The sequence below is a fragment of the Lipotes vexillifer genome, unplaced genomic scaffold (assembly GCF_000442215.2).
Source record: "Lipotes vexillifer unplaced genomic scaffold, Lipotes_vexillifer_v1.1 scaffold382, whole genome shotgun sequence".
Lineage (NCBI taxonomy): Eukaryota > Metazoa > Chordata > Mammalia > Artiodactyla > Lipotidae > Lipotes > Lipotes vexillifer.
In genome coordinates, this window is record NW_006780611.1 from 9,214,135 (window position 1) to 9,240,922 (window position 26,788).

Here is a 26,788-nt window from a genome sequence, read left to right on the forward strand (position 1 = left end):
AGCGTGAGGAAGGCCATGCCGAAGTTCTCGAAGGTGGCGTGCCGGCTCATGCCCTCACATGGGTTCTCGTCATTGCAGACTGGAAGGAGAGTGGGGTCAGCCCGGGCCGCCCTGCACTGCTGCCTCTCGGCCTCATCTCAGAATCCCCACGACAACCTCAGAGGTGCGTGCGGACTGTGCCCAGCCCACGTATGGAGAAACTGAGGCTCGGGGAGGTGCCACACAAGCTGGGACTCAAATTCTGGTGAGCCTGACTCCTCCCTCCACCCAGGTATCAATTCCTGAGAGAGGCGATGGGGTGGGTAAGGGCCAATGCCCAAGGGAGCCCCGCTTTCTGGAGCCAGCCCTGTGCAGGGCTGGGCTGGATGTGGGCTGTGTTGCCCTTGGTCTGTGCCCTGGCCACTCTGCCTGCTGGGGCGGCACTGGCTCTGGATGGGCACCGGCAGGTGGAGCCGGAAGGGGCACCCCTGAGAGGCCAGACAGTTGGGGGGCCCCAAGTCGGCGGTCCACTGCACAGGCCTGGGTGTGCCTGCGGGCCCAGGCTAGCGTCTCTCAAAAGCTGCTATTCACACTGGGAGGGGCATGTGGATGGCTGAGGGTCGCCCATCCACCCCCCCGCCCAGGCCTGCTCTGGGGGCATCTCCCCAGTACAAAGGCCTTGACGGGACGGTCTGGGGGGGAGTGTGTCTCAGGCCTCCCCACCCTGCCGAGGCCCTCCACCAGACCTGTTTCCCGAAGCCCCCAAGCCCAGGCCTGCTTCAGGCGTCACGCACCCAGCTTCCCGAAGAGCTCCACTCCCAGGGCAGCGTAGATGAAGAACAGCAGCATGAAAAGGAGGCCCAGGTTGCCCACCTGTGGGGACAGCAGGTGGGACTGGGCAGGGCCTGGGGAGGTGGCGGGTGGCAGGCTCCAGGCAAAGGACCAGCCGGGGGGTCGGGGCAGCTGTAACATTTCACCAGGCTCTGTGTCCGTGCCTGCCACCCTGCACGACCTCCTGGAGGGCAGGCCAGGTCCGGCACAGAGCACAGGACAATAATAAAACACGTGTGGAGCCTCTGCTGTGAGAGGCCCCGTTTCAAGCTCTCCACGTTCATTACCGCACACGGGGATCTCTGAACTCTCTTTTACCCGCATTCTTCAGGTGAAGAAACAGATGCGCTGAGAGGTGAAGTACTTGCCCAGGGGCCACATCGCTAATAAGTGGTAGGACTGGGATCAAGCCCAGCAGGCTGGCCCCGGGGTCCATGCACACAGTCGCTACACCTGTGTGTGGTGGGTACCATCCCACAGATGAATGGAGAGAGAGAGGAAAGGAAGGTGCAGCAATAATGCCACCTCCTCCACGAAGCCTGCCTGGATCCCTTCAGGCAGACCAGGATGCAGTCTGACAGCATGAGAGTAACTGGTGTGTCCCTGTCACTGCCTCTGCCAGTCTGGGAAGTCCTTGAGAGCAGAGACATGGCTGGATTAATTCAGATCTGCTTCCTCAGGCCAGCATGGGCCCCGGCCACAGAGCGGAGTGAACATAGGAATCATGCAAGACTGGGCGCCCCAGAAGCCTCCTGCAAACGCAGCCACCCCCATCCCACAGCTCCTGTGGGAGAAAAACATCGCAGATTCCAAACCTATTTCTAATCTATCCATAGTCCAGAGACCGCCTTTAATTCGTGTTATGGATGAGATAAGGTTCAAAAATGTTCCTGCCTTAGAAATGAAGTACCTCCAAGAACCCTCAGAAGACCTGCGTGAATAGAATCCGAGGATGTTTGCATTAATTGCTGAAAAATAAACCACGTTAATCACAGACTTTTAATGCTTCTCTGCTGCAGACAAGGGTTTCCTTCCAATCTGTGCTACAATCACACCAACAGTGTCTGACTAATTAAATGATTCTCATTCATTAATGAAACAAGCACTCATCGAGTACCTCTGAGGCCAGATGTGAGGCCCCGACTGCCGGAAGGGATCCGGCAGGGCCTGAGCCTCAGCGCAGCTTCCCACCCTGTGCGGGCCCAGGTCAGCGTTTCTTCAACCTCACCTTTCCTACCAGCTCCCCCTCTTCCCTGCCCTCAGCATCTCCGAGTCTGCACGGCTACAGCAGCCTCCTCAATGGCCTCCCTCCCTCCAGCCTCTCCCTCAATCCATTCTCCTCACGGTCACCAGAGCAACCTTCTTAAAGGCAGCTCTGCTTGAGGCCTCCCTTATCCAGACCCTCCCGTGGCTCTCACTGCCCACAGGACAAAGCCCAGGTTTGCTGTCTTGACATCTAAGGCCTGTGTGATCCAGCCCTGCGGACCCCCTCCCAGCCTGATTCTCCACCCCGACTCCAACCACACAGAAAACAGACCCTATTTGCATATTCTGTTTCCTCTGCAGGGAAGACCCTCTCTCTGTCTTTGCCTGTTAAATGCCTCCTCCCCACCCCCAATACCCAGATCATGGGTCACCTCCTCTGAGAAGCCTTCCCTGATGCCTCCTCCCTCTGAGTGCCTGAGGCAAAGCCTGGAAGGATGGGGCTGAAGTTTCATTTTCATATCACTTTACATAGAACCGAGGAAGTGTCCAGGGTCAGCTAGCAGATGGTGAGGGGTAAGCCCCTCACCCCAATACCACATGGTTCTTGGCACACGCATCTCTTAAAGTATAATTACTGTCACGTGTCTCCTACTCGAGGCTGGGACCTCCTAGGCATCTCCACGTGCCCTATGCCAGCTCAGTGCTGGCCTGGGAGCCACCCTAGCATGCCCAGGGGTCAGAACAAGGGGAAAGGGGTAGGGGAAGGGGCAAGGAGGCCAGGCAGGCTGGGGGCACACACTTGCCACCCCCATCTCCATCCTTAGCAGACTCTTACCTGGCACTTCCTACGATCCAGGTACCGCTCAGCGCTTTATAAGCTTTAACTATTTTAAACCTCACAACACCCCTTTGAGGTAAGCGCTGATATCATCCCCCATTTCACAGGCAAGAAAACCAAGCCACGAGAGATTGAGTCACACACCCAGGCTCTCACCGGGGATGAGGCTTTGACCACAGGTCAAAAGGGCTTGAGTCTGGGCTCCAACCCACATCCTGTCTACACCCTAACCCCCCAGCCCAGCACTCACCCCCCCATCTCCCATGAGACAAATTCCTCTGAAGGGATTTCATGTTAGGAAAGACCACAGCTCTCTGAATGAAGGCCCTTGCTTTCCACCCAGACCTGCTATAAGCCGTGTTACTTTCCCTTTGCAGCTAGGCTGCTGGGGAACTCATTAACATCCCCAGCCCAGGTTCCTGAGAGAGTTAGCTTTGCTTTCACTTGCCCTGGGCTGTTAATCTTTTATCCTCGTTTTTAGCATGCTGTATTCGTGCCTTTTACTTTAAGACACTTAAAGTTCCTTAAGACTAGGTGAGTCATAATGAATAAATGAATGTATATGAGGTTCACCTCAGAGTGAGGTGAGACCACACTGAGGGGAGGGAGAAGGGGAGCCATCAGTAGTCAGGACAGTCGGGGAGGGGGAGCCTGGGACTGCAGAATTCCGAGGAGGATGAAGGATGCACCCTCTGTGGCCCTGACCCATCTCCCCTCCGGTCACCAATGTGGGGGGTTTTCCTAACTTCCCAGGGTTCTCACCCAGGCCAGGGTTTCATGCTGTCCCCTCCTAGAATGTCATATCTGTCACCTCTCCATCCACATCACCACCTCTCCTACCAAGCCACCTTACAAGGTCAAGCTCAAAGTGCCCTGACACCTTCCCTGATTCCCCAGTGTGAGGGCCTCTCCCCACACCGCCCTGAGGCCTCTGTCTTCCCCACCAGGCTGGTGACTCCTGAGGGCAGAACATGGGTGCTCAGCGGCAGCCCAGGGTCCGGTACACAGCAGGCGTGGGCAAGCGCTTGGCAAGTCAGGGAGAAAGAAGCAGAGGGGACCCCGCCCATCTCACACAGCCCCTGGCTCACATTTGCTTCTCTGGAGGTGGGACTCTGCCCTGGCTCCGGGCAGGTCTGGAGAGAATGGAAGTCAGGGCCCATGCCCCCCAGGGCCCCAGAGAGGGGCCACAGGAGCAGCTCTTACCTGGGGCAGAGCTTGCACCACGGTGTCCAGCAGGGCCCGCATCCCTGTGGCCATCTTCAGCAGCTTCAGCACTGTGGGCGACACCCAGCCCGGCCCACTCAGCCCGGGCCAGTGGGGACAGGCGTGTGCACGTATGTGCTCGTGTGTGAATGCAGGAGAGTGAGAAAGTGGAGTAGCGTGAAACCAAGGATGACAGCTCTGCGATGCCGTACTACAAGCACGTGGGTTCAGCTGAACAGGGCGGTCGGGGGGCGGGGTGCGGGGGGTGCACAAAAACATGTGTGCCCAAGGTCGGGGCGTTGGTGTAAAAAAGTCCAAGAGAAGGGGGGCAGGCATAGTGGGAATGGAGGGACATTAGGTGTGTGAGTGAGTGCGTAATTCACTGCGATGAGGCCACAATGACCGACGCGTGAGTGACCCTGGGGTCTCTCCCTTTCCCTCTGGCTGGAGAGGGCCCCAGTGTTACTGCTGAGTTTCTCCACCTGCCCCCTCACCACTTCAGAATCTGGGGGCAACACGCAGGGCAGGTGGAAGGGTGAGCATTGAGGCAGGAGGCTTTTGAAAGAAGTGTGAGGACAGCCTTGGGGAGAAAGGGAGGCTTCTGGGAGAAGGAAGAGGATCTCAAGGACGGCACGTCCCAAGCAGTGTTGGAGAAGTGCTGGTGAGACCCAGTGTCTTCCCAGTTGCACTGGGTTCCTTTCAACCGAACCTGAGACTGGACCACAAGGACCAGGGCGTTATATGGAGGGGGCGTGCAGGTTGCAGTACAGAGCTGTCAGGACAAGGGTGCGTGTGTGCCCACGGGACGGTGGGTTGAGTGTGTATCAGGTATGGGCTCCTCCTGGCTCCTGTTTCCCCTGCTCAGCGGGAGGCCCGTGCTGCCCCGCAGCCCTCCCCCACGTGTCCCCACGCAGTGCCCCGCCCGCCCCTCACCCCGGGCAATGCGCAGGACCCGCATGATGCGGATGATGGTGGGGTTGATGGGCAGCGCCGCGTTGATCTCAATCTCCTCCAGCGTGATGCCCATTACCGACAGCAGCACGATGGCCAGGTCCAGCTGGTTCCACCTTCGTGGCCGGGCAGAGGAGGGCCGGAGTGAGAAGCAGGGTGAGAGGCACTCGGGGTTAGATACGGCCCAGCTGGGAGGAACTTCCCAGCTCTCCACCCTCCTGCCGTGGCCCAAGGGGATCCCTAACAGCCCCTGCAGCCCCCAATGGTTCCAACGCCTTCTCTGGCCCCCCACAGCCTCTGATCCCTCAAGCACGAGGTTGACCAGGCTAAATGAACATCTCTGGCCTCTGTGGGGAAAGAGGAATGGGCTCTGACTCCTAGGTCTGAATCTTGAGCCAGATGCTCCCCTTGTGTGGCCTTGGGCTAGTCCATCAACCTCTCTGAGCCCAATGTGTCCCCTCTGGAAAGGACTAGCGTGAGGTATGGCCTGCTCTGCCTGTGGGGTACGGAAGACCCACAAGAGATGAGCTGAGGAGGGCTTGGCAGAATGCCCTGCACCCATCAGGGCTGTAGGCAGCACACACCTGGGGTCCCTGGCCATCAGTGGCCAGACACTTCTTGGTTCCCCTCCTCCAGCTGCTCCAGGCTTCCCAGAGGTCAGGACTGCTTCCCCATCCTGCAGCCCACTCTCTGCTGCCCCAGCCCAGCTGCTCACCGGTCCTTGAAGAAGCGCCTCAGACCAAATGCCACCAGCTTCAGCACAGCCTCCAGCACAAAGACAGTGGTGAACATGTAGTTGCAGTACTTGAGGGCTGTCTCCAGAGACTGCAGGGGCAGCAAAGAGAAGCATGATCCAGGCCCCATGACCTGTTCCCCCACCTTATTCCAGCCAGAAAATCTTTGCCTTTTAAGGGGAAAATTTACTCCATTCACATTTAATGCAATGATTTACATATCTACTTTCGTGCTTTCCATCTTACTTAGTGTGTACGATTTACTTTACATTGCTGTTTTCTTTTCCTTATTTCTGCTGGCTTGGTCCAATTGCCACTCTATGGAGGCAGTATGGGGTAATGGTTAAGGGTTGTGGTTAAGAACAAGACTGCCTAGATTTGAATCCAGACTCAGCACTTACTCCTTATTCACTGGGTAACCTTGGCAAGTCACTTGACCTCTCTGGGACTTAGTTTTCTGATCTATGAATTGGGGATGATAACAGCACCCACCTCAGAAAGTTGCTATAAAAATTAAATGAGGTAATAGCCCAAGACCGGACAGAATAAATACTTGGTAAATGTGAGCTATTATTATTCCATTTCTTCATGTTAATTTAGAAGTTCTACAACTGCTGTTCCATTCCACCAGTGGTTGCCTTCCTTTTCCCTGCACTCATAATATTCCTCTCCTACCATTTAAAATAAGATACTAATTCCTCATCTGGAGGCTCTGTTCTCCCCTCCTTCCCCCACTCCAGTAAGTCTTTAAGAAGACTTGCCCCTACGTACCCCTCACGTGTCCCTCACGCACACTGCCTGCAACTAGCTGGGAACTGGTCACCTCTCCTACCGGTGTTTGCCCCCAGTGGTCCTGCCCCTCCCCCAGGCTCCATATGCCCCGTAATGGTGGAGCCAGCTGGCAGGCCTTGAATGCAAATCAAAGCTCCAGTCCTGCCTCCACCACTCACTGGCTGAGTAACTTGCGCATATTTTACCTCTCTGAGCCTCGGTTTCCTCATCTACAAAAGCCTCCCCCAGACACACGTTAGGATTGCTGTGAGGATTAGAGAGTTAATATCTGCAGTGTGCCCTGCAGAGTCACACTGAACATACCACAGCTACTGTCAACCATGTTCAAGGCTGGGTCCAAATATCATCCCTCCTACCCTCACCCCCACCCCACCCCGCTCACCAGGACCGAGTGACCTCTCCCTCTCACTCATCTGTCCTACCAGGCCCTGTGCCTCCTGAGCATAGGACGCCCAGTGGGGACGGCTCAGACCCTGCCCCACCCCATCCCTGGGGAGGGGTCTTGCTGAGGACCCAACCCCACCACGTGACCTCGGGCCAGAGGCCAGGCCAGGCTCACCGTGGGCTGATTGTAGTGCTCCAGGGACATGGTGACCACATTGAGGCAGATGATGAAGGTGATGAAGATGTCCAGGTGGTGGCTGGTGCACATGGAATGGATGAGCAGCCGCGTGGTACAGTAGGTGGCATAGTAGGGCAGTCGCTGGGCCTCTGCAGGGGGTGTGGGGCGGCAGCGGGGAGAGCGGCACAGACCACAGAGGGTTGGGGCCAAGGTGGAGGCAGAGCACACGGAGCGAGAGGTGGAGGGGCGGGAGGAAGCAATGGGGAGAGATGCCAGTCCGCCCCAGGCCCTGGGAATCAGAGTTAGGTCTCTTCCCCCAAGCCAGGGCGCCTTGAGGGAAAGGGGTAGGACGTGGGGGAAGGTGGCTAAGAGGGCGCTGATTCTCCCCATCGTGCCCATGTGGGCCGTCCAGTCTGCTGGGGGCGGGGCATCAAGGCTCTGCCCTTGCCCTCTTCCTGGACTGAGCTGCCAGGGTCTCACGCAGGTGGGCAGTGGGGTCACCATCAGACTCCGGGCGGACACCGAGAGGAGTCAGGTCACCTGGACAGGTGGATGCTGGGGGAAGGGCAAGGCCAGGGGCCTGGGGGCCATATTCCCTGCTCCCTTCCGGCTCCAAAGGCCCGGCGGCTGGGGTCACGCCCCGGCCTTGGCCCCTGAGCCCCGCCCCCCGCGTCACCCACTCACTCCGGCGTTTCTCCTGCAGGCGCCGCAGCCGCTTCTCCTCGCGCCGCCGCGCCTCCTCGGCCTCCTGGTGCTGCCGGCACTTGTGGAAGTTCTCCACCACGACGCCCACGAACATGTTGAGCACGAAGAAGCTGACGATGAGCAGGAAGGAGATGAAGTACAGCAGCATCCAGGGGTTGTGGTTGGGCACCGGCTGCGGGGACCAGGTGCGGCTGACGGAGGCTGCTCGGGCGCCGGGGGCCTCCGTGCGGGGCGCGCCCCAGCTCCCCGAGCCTCCGGGCAGTGCGGGCACAGCGGCAGCCTCCTGGGCAGCGGGGGGATTTGAAGGAGGCAGAGGTAGGAAGTGCCCACCCTGCTTGGCACAAGTATGGCGCTCAGCAAAGAGAGCCCTCCCCTTCCCCGCCATCTGTCTTCTTCCTCTCACCCACCATCCGTCCGTCCCCCATCCACTTATTCATCCGTCCACTCACCATCCGTCCATTTATCCACCCACCCACCTCTCCATCCATACACTCATTCCTCCATCTACCCATCCATCCACTCACCATCCGTCCATTTATCCAACCATTCATCCATTTATTCATCCATCTAGAAACAAGGCAGGAAACAAAGCAGCCAGCAGAGGAGAGAGTGCAACCCTGATGGAGTCTGTGTGTGTGTGTGTGTGTGTGTGTGTGTGTGTGTGTAGGGGTGGCAGGCAGGAGGGTACAGACTAAAAAGTGGAGGAGGATGTCTCCACGTGCTCTATTCCCCCCACATCCCAAGTCCCACCTCTACCTCCAGCTCTAGAGTCTACGGGGTGAGGCCCGAGAGGCCAAGAGCCCGAGCCTGCTTACAGGCCTAGGCGCTGCCCCCAGCCCCGATTCCTTCACTGAATGGGCCCTGTCGTGACCAAGAGCATCTCCCTGCTCCTTCTCCCATGGCCCCCACAGCCATGACACTGCCAACCCTGGTCAGCCACGTGTCTTGCCTAAAGTCCCAGCCTAGCCCTAGAGGGGATCCCCACTCTCAGCGGGATCTTGGGAGCGAGGGCTCAGGCCTCCTCTCGGGCCCAGCCTCCTCCCTGACCCCTTCCACCCTCCCACTCCTAAATCCATCCTCACCCAGCAGCCCCGGGAAGCTCCGGCAAGCTTACCTCGTTCTAACCCCTTCACTGACACCCACTGCCCTCAGCTACGTTCCACCCCCGGCAGCATGCGCAAGTCTTCCTGACCTTCCCACCCTGCTTCCCCGTGCCAGCCGCCTCCTCCCACACACTCAGTTCTCCACACATGGGCTCTGCAGCCCTCCTGGCGGGGCCAGCTCGCAGCGCTCGCCCTGCACAGAGCGCGTTTGTTGAGGCAGACAGACCAGTGACTTACACCAGCCAGGGAGCGGCCCTCGTGGGGCAGGGTGCAGGCCAGGACGAGGAGGGGCGGGCTGTGGCTGACAGTGGGAAACCCCAGCTTCAGACCCCGGGGGCCCCAAAGACACCGTGCCCCTCCCCGACTGCCCGGGCTGGACCTGGCCCAGCCACGCCCACCTGCTGGTCCACAGCGACGGCGTCCAGTCCATTGTACATGATGTTCACCCAGCCGTCCTTGGAGGCCAGCACAAAGAGGGACATCAGAGCCTGGAACACGGGAGGAAAGGGCGCAGGGGGGCAATGGGCGTGGGCAGTTCGGGCTGCATCTGCCCCCTCCATAGCTCTGGGAGGCAGAGGGACAAAGAGACCTTCCCCAAGTCCAGGGCAGAGCTGTGTCCTCAACCAAGAAACCTTTTCTGAGGATGCACTGTGGGCCTGCCATATGCCCTGCAGGCACTGCTGCAAGAGAATGAGACTGGACCGGGAGTCCTGGGCTCTGAAATGAACTGCACAAGAAAATTCATGAGGCTTTCCCTCTCCCCCACGGAACAGCGCTAACACTTCAGTGACTGCCTGCCATGCTGGCTGGGAGGGTCAGCGGAGACTTTAAACTGGAAGGTTCCTGACAAACATGTGGGGGCCTGCCACCATCACTCCAAGCTTGCCTCTGGCACCTGAAAACAGGAGCTCGTGAGAGAAATCAGGACCAGCCCAAGCTCTGCCACTCACTGGCTGTGTGACTTAATGTCTCTGGGCCCCAGCTTCTTTGCCTGTAAATGGCAATAATTGCCCCAACTAACAGATTTTAGAAACAGAGGTGATCCCCAGGAGACAGCCAGCCAAGGCTCCTATACAGACGGCAGGCCGAAGCACCCTCAGGAGAGGTCTCCTGCCCTGAACCGGCCCCTCCTTCCTGCCCACCCAGGGCACAGACCCATCCCCTTCCCTTCCAGGCGGGAATGGTGCTGAGGGCTGCCCGGAAAGGGCTCAGGCCCAGGAGGGCAGGGCAGGGAACAAAGAGGGAGCCCTCCCTGCCAGGGAGGCACACGGAGCCCTCACACACCAAGGGGCAAATGTCCCCGTGAGCCCCTGGATCACAGAGGCCTGAAGCACAGTCAGCCTGGGACCTTGGAATCACAGACCAGCTGTCACTCTCCCTATTTACAGATGAGGGCACTGAAGCACAGAGAGGGTCAATAATGTCCTGAGGACACACTGCTGATAAATGGCCCAACGAGGAATCCAAGTTTTCAGGCCATGCTGTAACCTCCCACATGGCTCTGCAGGCTGAGAACACCCTACTCAGGGGTCCCAGGGCATCAGCCTGGCATCAAGCATGCCCAGAACGGGAAAGAGCTGGGGATGCTCCATAGCAGCCAGGCCTGGGCCTGGCACTGAGGTCAGGGAGTCAGGAGCACCATCATAAAGGGCCCCCAGTGGCTTTCCCTCAGCTCCTGGAGCATCTCTTTTAAAACATTGTCTTGGGACTTCCCTGGCAGTCCAGTGGTTAAGACTCCGCGTTTCCAATTCAGGGGGCGCGGGTTCGATCCTTGGTCGGGGGACTAAGATCCCACATACTGCGTGGTGCGGCCAAATGGATAATTAAAACAGAACAAAATAAAAATCTTTTAAATTAAAAAACTAAAACATTGTCTTACCGACCACTGAGTTGTTAAGAACTTGAAAATGTACCTACTTCTGGAGAATCTGGAGGGGCGGGGTAACTGGGACCCAGTTCCTGACCCCATCTCCCGGCCACTCACTGCCCCTCTGAGGCCCCACAGCTCCTTTCCCAGGGGGCCCGGGGAGTGGAATCCCTGGTCACGGGGATGAGCGCTTCAGTGGATACAGTTGCACGGTCCTCAGCAGAGAGGCGCGGGCCCTGGGCCACCCAGAGTTGGATCCTTGCTCCCTTCCTGTGTGAACTGGGGAAGGCACTCCCAGGCTGGTCACGCCCAGTCACCTAGGTGGGCCCTCAAGCAACAGGAGCTGTTTGGGGGTGGGGGTGGGGCTCTTCGGAGGCAGCCAGCTGGGGGCTCTCATCTGGGACACTACCCAGATGGCCGAGCCTGGAAGGCCCCCAGGAGAGGGGACTAAGGGCAAAGCAGGAACTGGGCAGGGGCCTGCCTGCCAGCTAGAGCAGGGGCCAGAGGAGATGGGTGATGGGAGGAGAAACCCCCCCCCCCCCGGCCAGGAGCTTGATACACTTTAATTTCTGCCACAGCCTGCATGGTGGCCTGTAACATTCCCATTTTCCCAACAGGGAAACTGAGGCTCAGAGAGGCCACACCTACAGTAAGTGGCAGAGCCAGGATTCACATCTGGTCTGGCTGACTCCAAAAATGCCTGTCAGGGCCCCCCCGGGGTAGGGGGTGGGGGCCAGGAACCAACGTCCACTAAAGCACTTCCTAAATGCCGGGCACCTGCTGGGCACTCTGTATTCACGGTCCCTAAGTCTCACGCTACCTGTGAAGTGAGTTCTACCCCTACCCATTCTGCAGAAAAGGAAATCAAGGCTTGCAAAGCAGAAGCCCTGGCAGGGGAGGACTGGAGCCTGGTCTGTAATCCCAGGGCTGTCGGCACCAAAGAGCTGTCACCCCACCCACCGGGGATGGGTCCGGTCAAGAGCAGAAGGGGGGCGCTCACCTGGCCCAGATTGTCAAAGTTGTACTTGTGGTGGACCCAGCGGTAGTTGGCGGCCATGCAGTCGGAGCGGTTGGTGATGTTGCGGGTGTCTATGCCCAGACAGTGGTAGAACTTGCCCTTGAAGAGCTGGAGGCAGGGACACGGGTCACAGGGCTAGCGACCATCTTGCCAGTGCTCCAGGGGTGGGGGTGGGGTGCAAATCAGAAGAGGGCCCCGCCCCTCGGGGTCACTTCCTCCTTGTACAGCCTGAGCCAACCACTCCATCCCACCGTCTCTCCAAGTCCCCCAGCATGAAGCGGGGCTGCTCGCGTCCCATCTCACAAGTGAGGAAACTGAGGCCCAGTGGTGTTTGGCAATTTTCCCAAAGTCATTTGAGGTTTAAGAAGGAGCAGAGCCAAGCTTCACACCCTGGTCTGTCTGATTCTTAGCTCTACCACAGACCCCAGAGATCAGACACCAGTACCCACACTGGGGATTCGGGCAGTGACTCCACGCGAGAAAGTTGCCTGTTCATCCCCGAGAGACAGAGAGAAGTAAAGGGACCCTCTCTAGGGACCCAAGCCCTCTCCCTGTCAACTGCCTGGAAGGGGCAAGGCCACTGTCCACACAGGGTCCACACCAAGCCAGTTCTGCCCAGGAGGCCACGCTGTGAATCTCTCAGCAACCCCAAAGAACACCTGTGCACGGGGTTCCTCCAAACCTACAGCCCCAAACACAGGACCAGGTGGGGAGCCTGGGGGCCTCAGCACAGGGTTCAGACCCTCAAGAAATAGGGTCTCAGCAGGAGCTCAGACCGCAGAAGGCCCAGGTCACTCTGGCCACCTCCCAACACACACTCTGTAATCTGCCCCACTACTCGCTGTCCCTCCCTGAGGCCTCGTTCTATTCCCGGGCTGGGCCCCAACCCCAAATCTGAGTCAGCTCAAGGCCCTGCCTGGGTCAGAGACCCTCCATGACCCCGACCCCAGAGAAGCCAAGCCCCAACTCCTTAGCTGCCACTCCAGGTCTCTCCCCACTCCGCCTAGCTCATCTCTCCATGCCAGCCGTAGCCCCGGGGCTCTCTCTCCACACGTGCCCTGCTTGGTCCCACCTCCCCACATGTTGCCCATCTGCCCCTGACACACCTTCCCCCCGCCGAGACCTGCCCAAACCTCCTGTCTTTCAAGGCCCAGTGCCAAGGCCAACTCCTTCAGGCGTTTTCCCCACTGTACCCAGCCCACCCCTGTGCTCCCATTTACCCAGCCTGCCTTGTAGTCAGCCATTTGGGCCATGTCTGTCTCCCTCCCTGGAATGGGAGCTAATCGCTGGCAGGGACCATGGCTGCTCCACTAGGGCCACCTGGCACAAGGTCTGGAGAGCTGGGCAGGAGTGTGGAGCCTCTTCCCCGACTGCAGAGCCCACCCCACCCCCTGCCCAGCCTGGGTGCCCCTCACCTGCACCCCCAGGATGCCGAAGATGATGAAGAACGCACAGCAGATGAGGACGATGTTGCCGATGGGCTTGAGGGAGGAGATGAGCGTCTCCACCACCAGCTTCAGGCCAGGTGCCCGGCTGATGACACTGCAGGCAAGAAGGGGTCAAGGGTACCGTTAGCCGTCAGCCGTGCCTGAAGACAACCCCTACTTGGCCCAGAGTCACCAGAGCAGAGGCTCCCAGGCTCCAGATCTATATGAACAGCAAGGCACTGTGCTTTCACCCCAACCCCTTGGGATCCACACCACACCCTCCTCTAGATATTAACGCCCAGAGATGGCAGTGAGCCGCCAAGGACACACAGGGAGTGGGTAGCAGCCCTGGGGGCCACCTTCAGCCCCCGCCTTCCAGCACCTGCTCCAGGCTCCTCCCCCAGGAGCAGGGCCCACAGGTGTGACCCTGGCCCTGCTCAGCTGGTGCTCGGCACACGCTATGGAGGACTGAGTGGGTGTGGGTGGCCGGAGTGAGGGGTTCACTTAGACCCTGGGGGCTTCTTTGGACAGTGCAGGGTTCCCCCATCCTCGGATGCGAGGGTCCTCACCGCAGGGGTCGTAGGGTGCGCAGCAGCCTCAGGACCCGGAGGACCCCCAGGATCTTGGCTCCCCCGGCCGAGGCCAGGGACACCACGATGTCGATGATTGACACGAAGACAAGGAAGCCATCCAGCACATTCCAACTGCTGCGCAGGTACGCCTGCTCACCGAAATACAGGCCCAGCGAGACCACCTGGGGGAGGGGCGATGGGCGGGGTCAGCCAGGCTCCTCGAGAGGGTGGAGCGAGATCAGATGGGCGAGGGGCAGAGCCAGGTAGGCGTGGGAGAGCCGGGAGCAGTGGGCTGGAGCGGACACGTGCCCTGCCGCCCCCTCCGAAGGCGGGCTATAGGTCTCCCTCTACCCAGGGAGCCACTCTCTGAAGCACCCCATTCCCTTCTCCCTGCACATCTGGTTAACCCAATTTGAAGCCACGTGCTCTGGGAAGCATCCTAGACGGAACCCTCCCGCTGTGCCCTGCACCTCCAGCAGGTACCTCCACGACACTGGAAATGGGTTGTGAGCTCCTGGGCAGCGGGCACGAAGCTGACCGCATCCCGCCTTCCCCAGTCCTAGGAGCCCAACCCCGTGGCTGGGACCAAATTGGGGTGAGCCTCCAAGGCCACCTGCGGAATGCTGTTGAGGGGCAGGCGAGTGACAAGCTGAGCGGGGCTGGGCCAGGGCCTGGGGCCCCGGACAAGGGCGAGGAGAGGTCCCAGGTGAAGCCAGGTACCTTCAGCGTCATCTCGCCCACAAAGATGGCTGTGAAGATGTAGTTGGACACAGTGAGGAAGATGCGCTCCTGAAAGAACCGGGAGACGCCGTGGACCCAGGGTCTCCCAGGACTGGTCAGCCTCTGCCTCCAGCCAAGGGGCACCCAGGAGAGGCCGCCAATTCCCAGTCCAAGGAGGCAGCCCCCTCTCCAGAGGCAAGCTCCCAGCCACATCTCCCTCCATGGCACCTGGTCTCGCTGGGCTCTCCAACCCTCTCAGCCCAGCATGCTGTCCCCCAGCAGGCCCTGGGGACCTGTCCCTCTGCCCCATTCCTTCCACCGCCCGAAAGCCCCAGCCACTCACGGTGCTGCCGGCCTCAATCTGGGGCCGCTCCAGGGCGATGGTGATGCAGTTGAGGAAGATGAAGGCCAGGACGACATAGTCGAAGAGCTTGTGGGCGATGATGGTCTGACACAGGACCCGGAACCTGGGCAGGGTGGGCAGGGGGCCATGGGAGTGTCAGTTTGCCCCTTACCCTGGCCAGGAGGAAGGCCCCAGGAACACATGTGAACCAGGGTGGCCTGGAGGAAGCTGACCTTCTTTTCTCTGGCCACACAATAGGTGGCGGCTTTAGGTCTCTGCTCAGGATGCCCACCTGAAGCCACCTCTGCTGACCACACTGCAAGCTCCTGGCACCACAGGGTGAAGGGCACCCGCCTAGCCCTGGCACTCAAAGCTTTCCAAACACTGGCCCGAATCTCTAAGCCGTGTCCCCCAGCTGCATGGACACATTGTCTGACACGCTCAGCTTCTGCCCCCAGGCCTTCCCTCGGGCTGCTCCCTCCACCTGGACTAGCCTCCCCCTCCTTACCACCCCTTCTTCATCTACAGAACGCTGTCTGCCTCCAAAGCCCAGCACAAAGGCCTCCTCCCCCAGGAAGCCTTTGGATGCCCCCCTCCAGATGGAAGCACCCCAGGTTACCGGAAGATTTATCCAACCTGGTGCCCAGCACAGGATGGCCTAGACTGGAGGAGATGCCCAGGAAAGCCCCCACACGAACCCCTTCCTCCCCAGCAGACCCTCCACCACAGGGCCGGGAAGGCCCTCTGGGTATGGAAACCACCCGCCCGCCCCCCTACCTCTCCACCGTGCCCTGCCAATGGCCCTGCTTGGCTTGGCAGAAATCTCTCCCTCCCAAACCTGTCAACCCCCTACTCTAACCCCACCCCGAACCTGGCCCTGCCCACCTGTTCTCGGGGGAGAAGAGGTAGACAGACCAGTCCTCGCGGACTTCGCACCAGTCAGGCTTGTAGACGTCAATCATCTTGCGGACGCGGAAGCACAGAGTCTGGCAAGGGGAGGACGGGGTGCTGGCGGGTCAGCGCTGCCCAGGGCCGCTCATCTCCACCCACCCTGACCATCCAGCGAAGTGGGGCCACTGGATGACCTCCGAACTCTCCCAGCAAGACCAGAACCCTCGCCCCACCCAGGGAGGTCAGGGAGGGCTTCTCTCCCAGGGGCGGGCCCAGCTCAGAGGTGTTCCGGCCCCGCCCCCTGTTCACCCACCTGAAGCCCTCTCCCCATGGCCAGGGCCCCCCTTAGGCGGGACCCCTGTCGGTCCCTCCCACTCCAGCGCCGCCCCTCGACCACTCCCCGTTGCGTCCCAGCTGACCTCCTCGTGGTCCCCTCCGTGGCCCCCCGAGCCTCGCGCACTCACGTAGTCCATCTCCTCTTCATCCTCCTCGCGGTCCCGGCGGTCGTCCATCTTGGTGAAGACGTCCTTGGCGATGCTGGGCATCCTGCCATTGCAGTCCTCGTGCCCGGGGGCCGGGCCTGCCGCCCTCCAGGCAGCCCGTGGGTGGGTGCCCACGGCGGGCACCAGCTCGGCCAGGTCCACCGAATCTCTGGTGTCGAGGGACAGCGTCCGGCGGTGATGGCAGTGACGGTGCGCCAGGTGGGGACCATGCTGCGCTTGGTGGGCGTGCGGGGCCTGCAGGGCGTGCGGGGGCGCGGCCCGCAGCGGCCCCTCCTCCCGGGCACCCTCGCAGGCCCGGGCGCCGCTGCTGCGCTCCGCCGCGGAGAGCAGGGTCTCGTGCTCTGCCGATGGTGGCTTGTGCTTGAGGCTGTTCCAGCTGGAGCGACGGCTGGCCCAGGCCCCACTGCGGCCCCACGGCCCGTGATAGGAGCTCCGAGAGCTGGACTGGGAGGAAGCCCGGGGCTCCGGTCAGCGCCACCACACACACCCACGGTTGTGACTGAAGGGAGCCTGCACACCCGCTGAGGCCCAAAGAGGGCTGCCCACCTGGCCAGTGGGTGACAGAAGGGGCTAGACCCCAGAGGTCCTCTCCTTGCTCTGCCTCTCACTCCGTCCACATCTACAGACACATGGGCACCTCCACTGTGTGGCTATGTCCCTCCTGCCACCTCCCTTCCCTTGATAATGGTACAGTAAGTCAGGGCATCTTCCCACTTTACAGGAAGGGAAACTGAGGCTGACGAAGGGCTGTAGCTTGGTCATGGTTACAAAGTTTGGCAGTGGCAGAGGCCAGATACAAGCTCAGGTCTGCGCAACCCCAAGGCCCAGCTCTTAACCCTACACATTGCTGCTAAAACAAAAACCCAACACTCTACACAAGACCCACTGGCACTATTCATTCCTTCACTCACTCATTCCTTGTTGCCAGGTCCTGCTCTGTCCCTGGGCACCCAGGGATGCAACAGACATGGTCCCTGCCTGGTTCTGGCTGGGCAGTCTGGTGCCCTAAGCCTAGGTACCAGTCTGAGGCGGAACTGGCAGACACTTCTCAGGGTCCCTCAGCACACACCCAGCAGGGAGCAGCCATCCAGAGCACCCCACAAGGACTCACCAGGGAGCGCTGGTCGTAGCTCACCCTCCCCAGTGACATGACACTGCTCTTGCGGGAGCCCAAGGCCATTAGCACGGGGTCTGGCTGCAGCGAGAGGCGGGGGGCGGATGCTGCAGCCCCAGTGGGGCCCAGATGTCCACCCAGTGGGAGATTGGGGTCCAGGTGCCCATTGGGGGTCATGGGGATTGGGCAGAGCTTGGGATCTGGAGGGTTCAGATAGAGACAGAGGGAGGAGCAGACAAGAGGACAGAACAAGAGCAAAAGAAGCCATGAGACAAAGAAACAGACAGCGACAGTAACAGAAATGAAAAGTTTTTCTGGAGAGACCTCCTCCACCAGGAAGTCCTCCTGCTTGGACCCCATCACATGTGCCTCCCCTCTGCCCCATTTGCAAGGCTCTCAGCTTTATTTTTGGATGAGTGGGTCCCTTGCCTTCTGTGTTCAGGGCCAGCTCCGAGCTTCACCCAACATAGGAACCTCACTCCCATGCCCAGTGCAGGAAGAAGGCAGAGCCTGCTTAGCCCAGTTACTGAGAAGGACACAGCATGGGCTGGGAGGTTTCTTCCAAGCTGCACAGTGGTGCTAAACAAAACCCAGGCATCCTGAGGCCCAAGGCTCTTCGCTACAGGCCAGCTGTATGGAGGGGTGAGGGTGGGCTGCAGCCACGCCTGTGGCTAGAATTCAGGAGAGCCATGAATGTCACTGACCTTTGGAGATTTAGCAATTCTTTCAATTATAAATGTAAACAACAAAACATAGAGAATTAGCAGTCCCGAGCCTTGGCTTGAGGGGAAACCAGATGCTGTGCCCTCTGCCCAACTAGATCTGGGGAAGAGTCCTGGCCTCCTAGGTGACGAGTGGAGGTCCGTTTACCTCCGCCACTGTCCAGGCCCTCCTGGAGCTTGTCAAACTCCTCCATGTTGGATGAGCTCTGGTCCTCGTCCGAGTAGGAGCGATTGGCGTCGCCCTGGGAGACCGTCCCTCACATTGGAACAAAAGTCAGCTTAGCCCTGCCCTCCCTCCTGAATTTTTCAGTGGGTGTTTTCACCCCCCCCCGCCATTTTACAGATGGGGAAACTGAGCCTCAGAAAATGGAAGCGAGAAGCTAACGAGGACCTAGGCCACAAACCCACATCTGCCTGATTTTAAGTGTCCCCAAAGCCTCAGAAAATGAAGGAGGCAGGATCCAGAATCCCAGATCTTGGGGACTTTAGGATCTCAGAGATGGAGAAGCCTAGGCCTACACCCCTGGGGGACAGGCAGGGATCCTAGATGCAGACCCCCCACACTTGCATGCCTCCTGTGATGGGAGGCTCATCACCTCACTGGCAACCCCCTCCTCTGGAGACCTGTTGCCTGCTAGATGTTTGAATCGCAGTCCTCCTCCATCCAGACCACCCCCCGCCCAGTCTCGTGCAGGCCCCAAAGGGGTGCTTCCTCCACCAGGGCCACAGTCACCTCCGCCTGGAAGCCCTCCACCAGGATGGCCACCAGCAGGTTGAAGAGCACATAGTTGCCGAAGGTCATGAGGGCAACGAAGTAGAGGGAGGCCCAGGGGGAGGTGGAGGCCATGCCATTGTAGAGGACGACATTCCAGTCCTCCTGGGTGAGGATCTGTGCAGGGAAGGGGGATGACAGCTCAGCCCCTGAGTATCTCCAGGTCCCCCAGCCCACTGGGTGCCCTAGGTGCAGGCACGCCGCAGCCCATGAGCACCTACAGCATCCTCTCACACACGCCAGGGCACACCCAGGGTCCTCGAAAATCATGGCCCTAGCTGGGGGCAGAGCCGCAGAATCATGCACGTGCGTGTGTGTGTGTGTGTGCGTGCGCACACACACACACACACACACACACACACCTCTTCCTGCTGCCCGGCCCGCCCACACCCTCGAGGCCTATGTCACGCACTCCTGCCCTGACACGCGCGCCCCACGGACCGGAGCTCCCTCCTGGCTGCTCCCCGGCCCCACCCTCTCAGCACCGTATCCCACCACCCAGGGCACAAGCCCACCCTGCCTTCTCCCCTTGTTCCTTCTGCCCCCACCACACCTGTGTGTGCACACCCACTCAACCATGGCCACAGTACACGTGAGGAAACAGTCTCAGGGAAGAATCCTAACCCCACAGTCTCAGGGCAGGAGCGAGGGGGCGGGGACGGGCACCAGGCAGTCAGTCCAGGTCCCAGAGCCAGCGCTGCGCCAGCCTGGACACTGGAGGCCGGGGTTGAGGGGCCTCCTTGTCAGGCCACTGCTCTACCCTGGATTCTCTGAGGCTGGGGGCACCTCCAAAAAGTGATCCTGGGAGAGCTCCCTTCCCCAGACACCCATGGACACATGCTGGGGCTCACCTGGAACACTGTGACAATGGCCCACAGCAGGGAGTCAAAGTTCTTCCGGTCAGGGACTGTGTCTCCCGTGTCCGTGCGGAGGCTGAATTTGCAGCCAAAGATGTGCATCCCAAGGATGCTGGGGGAGAGACAGAGGTGGCTCAGGGGACTCACACACAGAGCTCTCTGCCCACCCACCTTGTTTCATTCTCAGAACAACCCACTAAGATGGGAGGGGCCAGTGTTGGTCCCATTTTACAGACGTGAACACAGAGGCTCAGAGGGGCAGTACTCGCCCGGAGCCATAGGGGATTAAGTGATGGTGCCAGGATTCGTATCCAGGTCTGGGGTGTTGCCCGGAGAAGCTCAACCAGCCACGCTCCCCCAGGTTTCTGCCCACGGGCCTGGCAGGCCCCGCAGGTGCGGCCCCAGGGTGGGCGGCACTCACCTGAAGATGAAGATGAAAAGCATGAGCAGCATGCAGAAGGTGGCCACGTTGTCCATGGTCTTCATGAGCACCACGAGCTGCCGCCGCAGCGCGGGCATGAAGCGCACCAGCTTCAGCACCCGCAGCAGCCGGAAGGTCCGCAGCACCGACAGCCCGCCGTCCGCCTGCCCCACAATCTCCCAGATGCTGCAGCCCGCCGGGCAGGGGTGGGGGGTGGGGAGAGAGGCAGGAAGGGTCAGAGGGAGGCCGGGAGGAGACGAGGGCAAAGGAAGAGGGAGAGGCAAGGTGGGCGGAGGGATGGGCAGCTTCCATTCGTTCACTCGTTCATCCAATGGGTATTGTTTCACAGGTCACTGCGCCTTGTGGCGCCCTAAAGCCAGGGCTCTGAACCTGGATTCCATGGACCACCCTCCCCCAAGAAGTCTATGGCCCATAAATATCACTGACCTCTTTTTGAGATTTAACATTCTTTTGATTATGAACGTCAGCAACAAACAGCAGAGAATTAGCACTTCCTGTGACCTTGTGGCCAATCGAAATCACTGATATTTTTCTATCACATGACAGCTGATGCTTCCAGATATTACTTATACTCATCCTTTCTTTGGAATGATGGTAGTCACGGACCCACTGCTGGATCTTGCTATTTAGTGAATTAATCCAGAAGTACATATACTGCTAAATCACAAATTTTCAAATACTTTGATAACTGTATTTCAGTGTAATTAGCTTTCTTTGATCTTATGTGCTTCAGTTACTGGCTGGGGTCAGTGCATTAAATCCCCCTCCCACCCCGTTCTGTTTCTAGGCCCACAGGCTAGGGGTGGGATTGGGGTGGGGGTGGAGGTCGGCACCTGATGATGACAATGATGCTGTCGAAGATGTTGTAGGGGTTCCGCAGGTAGTCAAAGAGCCCGAAGGCGGCCAGCTTCAGCAGCATCTCCAGGGCAAACATGCTGGTGAAGACCACATTGCAGATCTCCAGGATGTTGGTCAGCTCCTCGGGCTATGGGGGTGTTGGGGAAGGGAATGGGGACCCGGTCAGGCCAGAGGGTCGCCGGGACACCCATCAGCTCTAGAACCTCTGGGGAGGCCCGGCTCTGCCACCCTGGCTCCACGACCTGCAGGTCAGTATCCTCGCTGGAGCTCCATCCTCCCCCTGCACTTGGCCTCAAATAACTTACAACTCTGCCTCATCTCTGCTGTCTTGAGAGGTCCACTGAGATGGGAACACATGGAGCTAACCTTCTACAAAGTTGGCAATGATGCTGGTACTGCACACTAAGGGCCACATTATGATACCCATTTTACAGATGAGGAAACTAAGGCTCAGAAGCCAGCCAGAGGTTACATGGCTAGACACAGAGCAAGACAAGAAGGCAAACCAGTGGCTGCGGAAACCCCGTTTGCCCACGACCCTAACCCATTTTGGGAGCACGTGCAGGACCTGCCCTGTGCACTTCATAGGCATCGTGTAACTTAGTCCCTCACGAGAGCCCATTATGCATACGAAGAAGCAGGTTCAGAGAAGGCCAGTCCCCCGCCTGAGACTGCACAGTTAGTAAGGGGCAGAGCCAGGGTTTGAACCCAGGCAGCCTAGCTCCAAGTCTCCACCCTTAACCCCTGCCTGTGCAGACCTCCCTACACAGCCTTCCCCCCACCTCCTTCCTTCCTTAGCAATGGCCATCTCAGGATTGTGGGTGGCTGGAGACCATCTGCCCTGTGAAGGGAGGACAGAGACCGTGCACCTACTGTGTGCCACCACGGCTCTCAATCCACCTGACCACCTGGTCAGTGGGGCTTACTTCGCCTGCTTCTCAGAGGAGGACACAAAGGCCCAGAGAGGTTAAGGGTCAAAGTCACCAGCTGCTCAGAGGGAGACTGGCCCCTCTGGCCGCAGACCCAACCTCTGCCCCTGGAGCTGTTTACTTGCTGGTTATTAGCAGTAGGTGACACCCCTGTAAGTGGGACCACCCAAGGAGCCCCAGTGTATGAAACAGGCCACCCTGTTGGCTATGACTGGGGATGGGGTTCCAGGTCCTCCCCCCAACAGCCCGGGCCTCAGTTTCCTCATCCATAAAACGAGGGGATGGAGTAAGATGAGGGCCATACAAGGCTCCAGCCCCCTCTCTCCCCGCCCCTCCCCCAGCCCTGGCCCCGCCAGGACTGGTGAAGTGCCTGGTCTCTGCTCACCCTGAGCCAGGTTGTTCCCACCTGAATCACGGAGAAAGGAAGGGCCATTTGTTAGGCCTGAACATGTGCCCGCGTTGAGCTCGACCCCAACACAATTACTGACAGTCAATCTGTGAGGCCACTGTTAGCAACTCCATTTTACAGATGAGGAAATTGAGGCTCAGAGAAGGGAACTGCCTTGCTCAGAGCCACCCGGCAAGGCTGTGGCAGAGCCACCAAGTCAGACTCCAAACTGCTCTCCCGGTATCCACACCCACACCTCCCCAAACTCGTCCATCCATCATCCACTTGTTCATCACTGCATGCACTCCACAGGTCTCCCAAGCATCTGTCAGGGGCTGGGCTTGTGCTACCCAGGGTGGGCGGTGGTGAATGAATCAGCACATTCTTCCTGCCCTTGAGAAGTGCAGGCTCCGCCGGCAAAGCCCATCATGCAAGTTAACAAACCACTCGGTGGTGATAAAAACAGAGGGAACTTGAGGGTGGTTTGGGGGAACAGGGCAGTGGAGTCAGGAGCAGCTTCCTATAGAAAACGACACATCAGGGAGACCTCAAAGCCGAGAGCGGGAGTGGGTGACAGGGAGAAGAGAAGGTTGTCCAGGCAAAGAGACCAGCCCGAACTCGGGCTGGGAGGCGGGAGAGTTCCCAGCATCGGCACCGCCCGCCCCAGCCCAGCCATCCCCCCCACCCCCACACCGAGCAACAGGGCCTCAGGCGCCTGACTTTGATTCCACTTGGGCCAAAAGGAGAAGAGAAAAAAATAACAACCCAGCCCTCCCGCTTCCCGCCTGGTGCCTGGGAAATCTAATAATACTGCCGGCTCCTCTCAAGGCCAGATATAAAGGAGAAGGCACCATTTCCATCTGTAATTACATCTGACTCACAAAATGGTCCCAAAGGGGAGTGGGACCCCGAGAGAGGCCCCCAGTGGGGGAGGGGCTGGGGCCCAGCATCCCTGGCTGAGCCAGGGCCCAGATGCTACTCAGAGCCACCAATTTCCTAGCCCCCCAAAACAGAGGTGAAAGATTTGGACGTTGACAGGCCGTAATGGCAGTCACCCTGCTCTGGGCCACGCGCACTGCACACACACTCCCGCCCACCTGCAACAGATGCAGAGCCCGCAGCTCTGCTCTCCCGGAAAGGTAGGTCACCCACTCGCTACCCTCCTCCCTCACAAGAGCTGTTTCTCTAGTCCAGCGCACACCTGTTAATCTTTTTCTAATGCACCATCCATCACTCCTGCGAGCATTTTTCTGAGAGAGGCAGCGAGCGGGAGAGAGATTGACAAATACAGACACAGTGAGTGAGAGACCAAAGGGGGAGGTATGTGGAGGGGGACAGGGCAGCCACGAGAGAGATGGAGAAAGAGAGACTCGAAAGAGAGGTAGACTGATAGACAAATATAGACCCAGGGAGTGAGAAGCAAATGCAGGGTGTGGAGAGACAAGACAGAGAGAGAAAAACAGAGATAAACACATAATGAAAGACCAAGGTCATGACACTGTGAGTCACAGACAGAGCCAGAAAGTGAGAGAGAGCAGGCAGGCAGACAGACAGACAGGCAGAGACTGCAGAGAGGTGGCTGGAGATGGCAAAGACCCACCCCATGGAAGAGGAGGTGCCGAAGGGCAGAAAAACCAGGTTAAGCCAGAGGCAGGAGGATAGAGGGCCGTTGAGGAGGGGCTGCAGCCTGAAGGTGAGGCCGGAAGCAGAGGGAGACGGGGCAGGGGCAGGGCCAGCTCATCCCTGCTGGACGCCAGGCTTGGGAGGCCCAGCTGCCCAGCCTCTGGCCACTTCTGCAGGGCCAGATAAGGGCCCAGCTGGGCAGGGGTCTCTAAGCTGCCCCCAGGAACCCCTTGAGCCCAACATCATCCTCATGATAACAATGGCAGCTGGTGTTGAAACACCTCCCATGTGCCAGGCGGTGCTAAGCACTTTCCACGGATTATCCTGTCTAAGCTCAAACATTACCCTATAGTATCCACATTTTACAGCCAGGAAACCTGAGGCTCAGAGAGAAGTGACTGTCCCTGGCCACAGCCAGGCAGTGGTAAAATCCGATCTCAGACCCAGGTTTCCTCCCTCTGGCCCGCCCCACCTCCCCATGGCCCAGGTGCCCTCACCTGCACCACTCTTCTGACTTCAGGCTCCAGTTCAGCAAGGACATGTCACTGCCCTGCTTACAAACCTTCCATGGCTCCCCACTGCCCTAAGGATAAAGCCAGTCTCAAGACCCTTCATGGATTGACAGCCCCTGGCCTCTTGGGCTGTCTGCCCTGCCCCATGTGCACATCCTCCTTGAGGGCTCAGGGTCTTTCGTAGGAATGCCCATGCTCCTGGTGCCTGCATCTGTCCCTCCTCTGTCTAATGAAATCCCAGTCGTCCTTCAGGATCCATCTCCAGTGTCATCACCTCCAGGAAGCCTTCTCCAACTGCAGTTCATGTTGGTGTCTCTCTCCCCTAAGTCCTCACAGAGCTGGAATGTCAGGTACTAAGCCACTCCATCTTCCTCTTCCCAGAGTCACCCCAGATCTGGCTTGGCAGTGACTTGCTGAGACTGCTGAAAAGAGAATAAAGCCTGACCCTCTTTTTGTTGTCCAACGTGGTGAGCATCCTCTAGCTCCAGGACAGCCTTGTGCAGCTCCGGAGGAGTCATGGGCCGGGACCAGCGAATGCTGGGAGAGGGAGGGGCTGAGAGAGCCTGCTCCCGGGAGCAGTGCCTCCCCACCCCCTCCCGTCGGCTTCCTGGAACCTCCAATTCAACCTCAGCATCTCAGCTTCTCACCGCATCACGCTGAGCAAGCTAGTCCGTCTCTCTGAGCCTCAGTTTCCCCATCTGCCCAGTGGGGACAAGACACTGACTCCGCCTGCCCTGGGGGCTGCCGAGAGGATCACACCGGGAAGATATGTGACAGCAAATGATGACAGAGAAATGTGGCTGCCCAAGCCGACCCCGCCCACCTGCCCGTCACGCAGCCTCAGTCACAGACTATTCCGGGCCCATTCCCCTCCAGGGCTATGCCGACTTCTGCACCATCTGACCACCTCATGGGTCACACACAGGCCACTGCCTGGCTGACCCCCACTTTCCCCTGTAACCTCCTCCTAGGCCAGTCCCTGCAAGGAGTAGCTGTGGCCACGAGGAACCTGGTGACACTCCCTTGTGATTTTGGCAGCAGTGGCCACCTAAAGACCACGGGCACCCACAGTCTCACCTCTCATTCGAGCACCTGTGACCACAGAGGCCCCACTTCACAGATGGAGCGGGAAAGCAATGTCCAGGCTCTGTCCTGCCCTCACCACTGGCCCCCCCGGGCCCCCACCCGGTGGCCACACCAAGCTCCCTGCCGGCAGGGGCCGCCACGATGCCTCCCTCTGCGGTCACTTGCTCTGTGCGAGAGGGGCTGCGAACGTTCACCGGCCTCTCCTCCAGCTCCCCGCTTTCTCCCTGCCCCCTGGCAGCCCTGGGCCGCCTCTCTCTGCAGGCAGCACCTCAGGGGCTGCTCAGAACAACCTCAGGGGCGGAGAGCTTCCTGCCAGCAGCGTCTGGGAGCCAGGGGTGTGGAGCAGAACTTCTCGCGCCCCCCACAAGCAGGCCCTGCGCAGAGCTTGGCCAAACAATGGCTGCCGCTCGGAGCTGCTTTAAAGAGAGTATTTTTTAAATTCTCCCTCCCCCTCACTTTTTCCTTAATTAATAATTTTTTGAGGCTCCAGACACCAACTGGTAAACTTACCCCAAGGGTGGTGGTGTAAGGTTCCAACAAAAGATTCACAAAGCTTTCTTAACGAGTGGGCACCTACTATGCGCCAGGCTTCTTAATGCATTGAACCCTCCCAGCTACTCTGGGAGGAGGGGGTCTCTGTGCCCATTTCCAGATGGGGGACACTGGCGGAAGGAGGCCAAATGACTTGCCCAAGGCCATCCTACCAGTCGACAGCAGAACCAGGGATGGAGCCCAGACCTGGAGCGGCAAATTGCAGCTCTCTGGCGGTGGTCTTCAGAGTGCGGCAGGGATTGGGGGTGGGGGGCGGAGGGGGGTTGTTAATGCCTGTCTTGAGGATGGTTGTGAGGACTCAATACACCAGGCTGGCTCGCGGCCTGGCGCTTAGTAGGTGCCAGGGAGCCGATCCCTATGACGGAAAGGGCACAAAGTTAGGGCACCTGCTTGTGGATGAGAAGGCCAGGGAGGATCCTTTGAAGGGCAGAGAGCGCCTGCTGAGGGCAACCCAGTGTGGGGACCAAGAGGGGTCCTACGGTGCCAGAGAGAAGAGGCTCCCCCGTCTGGAGGCTAGAAAGTTTGCTCTCTTCCCTGGTGGCTCAGTGGTTGGGAGTCCGCCTGTCAATGCAGGGGACACGGGTTCGTGTCCGGGAGGATCCCACATGCCGCAGGGTGGCTGGGCCCGTGAGCCATGGCCGCTGAGCCTGCGCGTCCGGAGCCTGTGCTCCGCAACGGGAGAGGCCAC

At 59.3% G+C, this 26,788-nt stretch overlaps 1 protein-coding gene across 1 annotated transcript in view; it reads right to left on the reverse strand.

Annotated features, from left to right (window-relative positions):
* Window positions 1-26,788, reverse strand: part of CACNA1I (calcium voltage-gated channel subunit alpha1 I) — a 108,347-nt gene that overhangs the window by 8,217 nt on the left and 73,342 nt on the right. The window contains 21 exon segments of the mRNA XM_007454105.1: window positions 1-79; window positions 774-852; window positions 4,058-4,128; window positions 4,991-5,124; window positions 5,724-5,833; window positions 7,094-7,245; window positions 7,781-7,973; window positions 9,303-9,392; window positions 11,772-11,897; window positions 13,205-13,331; window positions 13,786-13,970; window positions 14,509-14,577; window positions 14,852-14,975; window positions 15,737-15,837; window positions 16,207-16,689; window positions 17,357-17,559; window positions 18,230-18,323; window positions 18,815-18,970; window positions 19,705-19,822; window positions 20,132-20,317; window positions 20,986-21,137. The exon segment at window positions 1-79 is cut by the window's left edge and continues 25 nt beyond it. Coding sequence (XP_007454167.1) covers window positions 1-79; window positions 774-852; window positions 4,058-4,128; window positions 4,991-5,124; window positions 5,724-5,833; window positions 7,094-7,245; window positions 7,781-7,973; window positions 9,303-9,392; window positions 11,772-11,897; window positions 13,205-13,331; window positions 13,786-13,970; window positions 14,509-14,577; window positions 14,852-14,975; window positions 15,737-15,837; window positions 16,207-16,689; window positions 17,357-17,559; window positions 18,230-18,323; window positions 18,815-18,970; window positions 19,705-19,822; window positions 20,132-20,317; window positions 20,986-21,137 — 3,032 coding nt within the window.